This window comes from Gymnoscopelus microlampas (assembly GCF_963454915.1).
Source record: "Gymnoscopelus microlampas genome assembly, chromosome: 24".
NCBI lineage: Eukaryota > Metazoa > Chordata > Actinopteri > Myctophiformes > Myctophidae > Gymnoscopelus > Gymnoscopelus microlampas.
In genome coordinates this window covers 32743881-32750487 of record NC_139961.1, presented here as the reverse complement: position 1 = coordinate 32750487, position 6607 = coordinate 32743881, and the positions used below count along the sequence as shown (strand labels likewise).

At 43.1% G+C, this 6607-nt stretch overlaps 1 protein-coding gene across 2 annotated transcripts; it reads right to left on the bottom strand.

The window, feature by feature from the left end:
* Positions 1-3847: 3847 nt before the first annotated feature.
* pou3f3b (POU class 3 homeobox 3b) lies at positions 3848-5515 on the bottom strand (the record flags this gene model as incomplete). Of its 2 annotated transcripts, none has more annotated exons than XM_084051389.1 (2): positions 3848-3946; positions 4280-5515. In XM_084051389.1, the coding sequence occupies 2 exons, from the start codon at positions 5480-5482 to the stop codon at positions 3848-3850; spliced, it is 1302 nt and encodes a 433-aa protein (XP_083907515.1). The 2 variants fall into 2 exon arrangements, with proteins under 2 accessions (XP_083907515.1, XP_083907514.1); XM_084051388.1 differs by having other exon boundaries at positions 4271-5482.
* Positions 5516-6607: the final 1092 nt, after the last annotated feature.

Sequence of the window (6607 nt, the reverse complement as noted above, 5' to 3'; positions counted from 1 at the left end):
AAGCAACACATAATACACATCTATGGCTGTACTATGGGTAGTAATCAACTTGGTATACACCGACAAAAACTTAAGTATACACATTAGCCTATAATGCTGATATATGGACGGTCTTGTGTGTTGCGCTCCACAGCAGGCAAATGTGGGTAACCGGAGTCCCCCAGGGCTCAATACTAGTGTATTTTCTGTTTTCTGATTGTGGGGAAAGCTTTAGCAGAAAATAGCCAATCGACAAGCTCACAATGCCACGCAGCATTGCATTGTGAGCTTGTCAATCTGCTATTTTCAGCGAAAGCTTTCCCCACAATCTACCGATGCTGGGGTTTAAGTGGTTAATCATGTGACTTTGTATTCGATTTTTGTATCAAGTTCGAGAAACGTGCGTATAATTAGCAAGTGAGGGACCAAAATCCTGGAGAATGAATTATTCATGAGATTATAAGGTTATGAAAATAAATGCAGGCTTGGTTTAAAAACAAGTACCATTGCACTATTCAACACTTGTTTATATGCAATACAAAGCCTATTTTCTTTATCTATTTCTATCTTAGATAGGCAACTGCATTTTTTTAATTTTAAGTTTTATATTGTAATCACCAAAACAATTCAGTGTTTTTAATGGCACCTGTCTTTTTAAACATATGTGACCATGGTGAAAGCTGAATAAACATAAACATATTAAACATAAACATTGGGGACAAAGTTAGACACAGGCATTAGACTTAAGCTATGCAGATGAGTGCGTATAGTTAAGGGTAAATGGACCTGTATAAATGTGAATTATTGGCAACCAAAAATATCCTGCCAAGCATTTCTGTGTCCCATATGCGTTGAAAAGTTCCATATACTTGCTATAATTCCACCGCTTTAAAACGGGCCTTTTGCAAAATATCCAGCCCCGCGTGTCTGAATGGCACTTTTTACTAATGGAAACAAAGAAAAAAAAATGATGCATATACTTCTCTATAACATTGAATTCAGTTGCTAAGCAACCGGTATGGGAAATCATCCGCGAAATTCAAATCCTCAAGCGAGAAGACACGTATTGTGAGTTTTGCTGAATAGGCTGCAAGACCAAGACAACTCGGTGGAGAAAAGTTTCGAACCCCAGAAGCACATTTGTCTCACGTGCAAACCGTGAAGACCCCCCCCCCCCATTCAAAGAAATGTGGACCCTCCATACCTAGAAACATTTCCACGTTGATAGGCCTATCCAGCAACAAAAATATTATTAATAATAATAATACAAACAAAATAGAAAACCTTCAGATTCTGAAGGTTTTCTATTTTTTTATTAATATTTTTTTCCCCAGAAAGTTCAGAAAATCCGGTTAGCCACAGCCTGACTAAAAGTCACGAAACAAAAACTAATATTCTTCCCTATATCCCCCAGCATGTCAAATGATGGTTTACTGTTTCAATCCCTTGTAAAGTGTATATGGGCTAAAGCCTGTGGGCTTCCAAGAGTGTTGGACAGACACAATCAATAACCTATCTGACCCACTGCCCCGAATCCTAAAACAACGTGTCAGCTTACCAAGTTATGGGCCCTAGCCTGCTGCCTGCCCATAAACCAACACCTTAAAGATGGAGTTTGGGGATAGGACATAAAACACCACACTGTTTAGAATGTAAACAGTAGATGGAGTCATGTTAGTCTTGTGGAGGTTATGCATTTGATTTACTCTATACAGCCTTTACACATTATTTTCAACATGCCTTGTCTAATATTTTTTAGTAGTTGTAAATTAAAAAAAAAGTATATAAGCCCATGTATAAGAATAAAAACTACAATTAAAAAACATTGTATGGTGACAATGGGGAGCGTGTGAGCCTCAAGTTCGTGTTCAGCAAAACAACAGAAATGTTATAATCATATTGCATAACCGTGCAATATGATTATACAATTGCCGTATAATAAACAGATAAAATCATATTTGAACTGGGGACCCCCCAGATAAATATTGTCAAAATACCATATCTACAAGCTCACAACGCCTCACAACATGAGGCTTTGTGAGCTTGTAGATCGGCTATTTTCAAATGTTTTGCCTCTTTACATATTATGACAAAAATCTGTTCAGTTTTCAACTGCATGGACAAATAACATAATGCTAATAGGCTAAAACACCCTGATGGTCCCCTAAAAAATATTGACACATTTTATCAACATTACAAAAACTATAGAATTCAACTTTTCTCATGCGCTTGCAGTGCACGCTGCCCTTTCTGCTGTGACTGTGTCTGGTGATAATAACACTGTGCTGCTGCTAGAGAGCCCTGCAGAGGCACCATAACGAGATTAAAGCCAGGGATGTAAACAAATAGACCAGCCCCTGAGTCTGGGCCTGCACATGGGCTGCGATGGGCTACATTTGAATAATAATCGACTTATAGATTGATAATAACCGTGATAATGAACCCGAATTGGTGCCCAGGCAGTGAAACAGTGCAGATTAGACGTTGTAAAGGTAATCCTATTTGCAAAAAGAAGAGGGAAGAAAAAATAATATTCCAGATGGGGGATATAACGTTAACTGCATTTGTTTTATAGTTAAGGTCAATAGTCTATTCTATTCCATAAGATAAAACATTAAAACCTTCTATCCTGCAGCTATTGTCCTTTAAGAGGTTATTTTCAGCTTCGTCTGACTGCTGTTGTTAGAAATTGTCCACCATTGTATTCATTATATGTATAATAAATGTGTAACATACATGATATAAAATTAGCATGATAAGTCTATGTGTCTATATGAGACTGCCAAAAACAGACCAATATGCGACAAGGGAGTGTAATATTTCAAAACACAAGATGACGTCGTTTTCATTCTAACAAATTTATTGTTCTCAATCAGCTTGTACGGATTCACTACTGAAATTAAATTACAATCAAATTATCACATCAAAATATACCCTTATTACCTAACAACTGTCAATGTCAGCTTATGATGATTTGTGCTCCTTTAAAAACGATGATACAAAATTAAACAAAAACAAATAAGGTCAACAACGGGGGAAAAAACAAGAAAAGGAAAACATCTTACACAAGTTCTGTTGGGGGGAAAATAAATTACCGTTTGGAATAATTCATACGTATTCCGAATAAAATATTAAAACAAAAATCATTCTGATGAAAAATATAAAGTAAATAAACTCGGATCAGCATCTTTGATCTAACGATCTATATTGCCGGCTTTACAGAGTTTTTGTTTATTAAAACCTACCAAAGACTGCTTAGAAAGGGCAGCATTTTAATAGTATATCCACAGCACCCAACTCAGTCACACTTGGCAACAGATTTTCGCAGAAGAGAAATTCAAAATAAGTGCAGCTGAAGAAGATAATTGTCTTTTCAAATGTCTTTATGGTCTCTTTCTCCCAACAAAGAAAAGAAGCAACAAAAAAAAATCCACTCGATGGGTGTTTTTACAGTCCATCAAACGAAAAATTAAAAACCATTTGAAAAGGTGTTGATCTTTGAGATCAGCCGGAGACAGACAGACAGTCATGTGTTGTTGTCTTTTTCATCACGAGGTTCAGAAAGGCCCTAAGGAAAAAAATCCTCCAAATCCTCGGTGTGTAAAAAAAAATTAAACCATGCAGTTCAACCCCGAAAAAATATGCTGAACGCTCCGTGGATACCACTCTTCTTATAGCAAAGGTTGTTGTTGCAGTTTCACCCCCCTTTGTTGTTGGGGGGGTTCAAGTCCCATTTCTTAAATATACAAATGCCTCCTCCTTTTTTGTCTTTTCGCAAAGCAAACACAGGATAAAAAAGGGGGTTGTGTTTTGGGGAAGAAGGGGGGCAAAAATAATGCTTGGCTTTGATTTTTCCTGTTTGTGTGTTTTAATGCGCCAAAATTACCTGGTGGAACGAACTTGTAGTAGTCACCCTCTGGTCGCTCGCCTCACTTGCATCTTTAAAGTAATCTACTAAAAAATGTCCCTGAAAGAAAAAAGCAGAAGGAACCTTTTAGGTTAAGACATTTCAGGGCCTGGAAGAAGGTTTTGTTTTTGGGGTTGGGGGGCAAAAAGGGGGGAGGGGTTGCTTTTTTGTTCTGGTGAAAAATATATAACACATTTTGCAGTCTCATTCATATTCCCTCACAATCACAGTATCAAAAAAATGTTTTGGCTATCTTGACGATAGTCTGTGTTTTTTTATCAGTTTAATTTCATATAAAATATTCTTATAGTCTCGTGTGCTGTTCTATGTTTCACTGAACATTCTTTTGCAGTCCATGGAGGGGGGCGGTGTGTCTGCACTCACATTGCCGACCTGAGAGTACATATCCTCCGGCGTCTGTGGAACTCCCGGGGGCGTCATCCGTTTCTCCTTCTGCCTCCTATTGCAAAACCACACTCTGACCACCTCTTTCTCCAGCTGCAAGTTGTCCGCTAGCGAGGTGATCTCCTGGGCCGAGGGTTTGGGACATTTTAGGAAGTGGCTCTCCAGGGCCCCCTTGACGCTCACTTCGATGGAGGTGCGCTTCTTTCGTTTCCTTCCCTGCGCCGCGATCTTGTCGATGCTGGTGGGGCTGCCGGTCGTCGAGTCGGCCTCCTCGAGCCACTTATTCAACAAAGGCTTGAGCTTGCACATGTTTTTGAAGCTGAGCTGCAGAGCCTCGAATCTGCAAATGGTCGTCTGCGAAAACACGTTCCCGTACAGGGTGCCCAGAGCCAGGCCGACGTCAGCCTGCGTAAAGCCCAGTTTGATCCGACGCTGTTTGAACTGCTTCGCGAACTGTTCCAAGTCGTCCGACGTCGGCGTGTCCTCGTCGGAGTGCGGGTCGTGGTTGTTGACGTTGCCGTGGTGCTGCTGGTGGTGCGGATGCTGGTGGTGATGGTGATGGTGGTGACTGCCGTGGTCCAGGTCAGGCGTGTCCCCCCTCACCAGACCCGGGTGGACCAGACTTTGGCTCCCCGGACTGAGCATTCCGTTCACAGTGAAGCCCCCCGGTTGGGAGTAAAGGAGCGACTGCTGCTGCTGCTGTCCCCCCGAAATGGAGTTGATGTGCGCGGTCGCGCTCCCCCAAGCCCCCGCGTGAGTCTGGTGGGGACCCAAGTGAGGGGGCCGGTGGTGCAGCGCGGTGCCCGTGTGTAGATCGTCTCTGCCGGAGTTCTTCACGTCCTGTTGCTGCGGGCTGCCCGTCATGCCGACGGGACTCGACGACCACGGCGATCCGGCTTCGGCTGCCGCGACCGCGGCCGCCGCGGCGGCGGCTGCCGCGTGGGGAAGAGATGTCACCCACTGGTGGGCATGGCTCAGCATGTGTCCCCCGTTGCTGGCTGCCATCGCACCTTGCATAAAGTCACTCTGAACCATCTTGACGGAGGGGTCTCCCCTGTACCCCCCGGAGCCCGAGGTAACCGCAGCGCTGCCCGGCTGCATGCCACCAGCTCCCACGTCAGAGTGCACGATGGAGCCGGACGATAAGATGCTATTGCTGGGAAGATAAGGATTGGAAGCCGCGGTGGCCATTCCGTCAACCCTTATGAATATGTTTGTGGAATAACCCCCCTCCCTTTACAGTCACTTCTTCCGAGCAGGCAAATTGTAGCTCATGAATTATTCAAACTTTAAAAAGTATACGGGTGGGTATTTTTGGTGAAAACCATCGGCGTGCGTAAAAACGCAAAAGGTTCAAAATTGGTGGGAAAATCGGTAAAATCCGTGTGTATTTACAACATTATTTATGCAAAGAGTTATGCAAGAATATCGCCGAATAAAATTCCAGGCTTTCAAAAGCCCTTTGAAACCATGTGCAGCCCCCGTATAGAAAGTTTTGCGCTCGGCTGAAATTCTCTACATTAAAAATTCAAATGTACAGGAAAAAAAAGCAATGTCCCAAACAAACTTTTGGTATAGTCGCAAAAAACACCTTGCAATTGTCCACAAATGTACAAAGTCCCAGTTTTATGTCCCTTTGGATGTGGAGAAACCATTAGCAGAGAGACTCATCAGCTCTTCTTTTGTAATTCGGTTGCCGAGATTTTCTCCTGCTTCTTTTATTCTTTTCTTTCGCTGATCGCGATTCCTTTCTAGTGACTGTAGAGCCTTATACCTCTTTGTTCTGTTTTGATGTATATAAACCTGCCAAACCGTTAACTCCCGTTCAAGTACAATCCGGCAGAACAGAGCAACGGCGATGCCTGCAAACCTCTCCTCTCATTCGCTTGTTCTCTCCCTCTCTCTCCCTTTCTCTCTCTCTCTCTCTCTCTCTCTCTCTCTCTCTCTCTCTCTCTCTCTCTCTCTCTCTCTCTCTCTCTCTCTCTCGCTCTCTCGCTCTCTCGCTCTCTCTCTCTCTCTCTCTCTCTCTCTCTCTCTCTCTCTCTCTCCCTCCCTCTCTCTCTGTCTGACAGTTCGTGCACAGTCCCTCCCTCAAAGCTCGAGGACACACGAATGTTTACCCTGTGCCAGGCGTGCGCACGTCGTCCACGTCCCCCCCCCACGAAATACGAGGACGTCGGGGTGCGAGGCTCCCGTTGATTGGATACCCGGGGTGCGATTGACAGCTCTCGCCCAGTGTTGCCATATCGGCTTATTATAAGCGATTTTGGGTTTCTTTTTCTGTAAAGTTGCTTGTAAAAATTGGTTAGTTTAGAC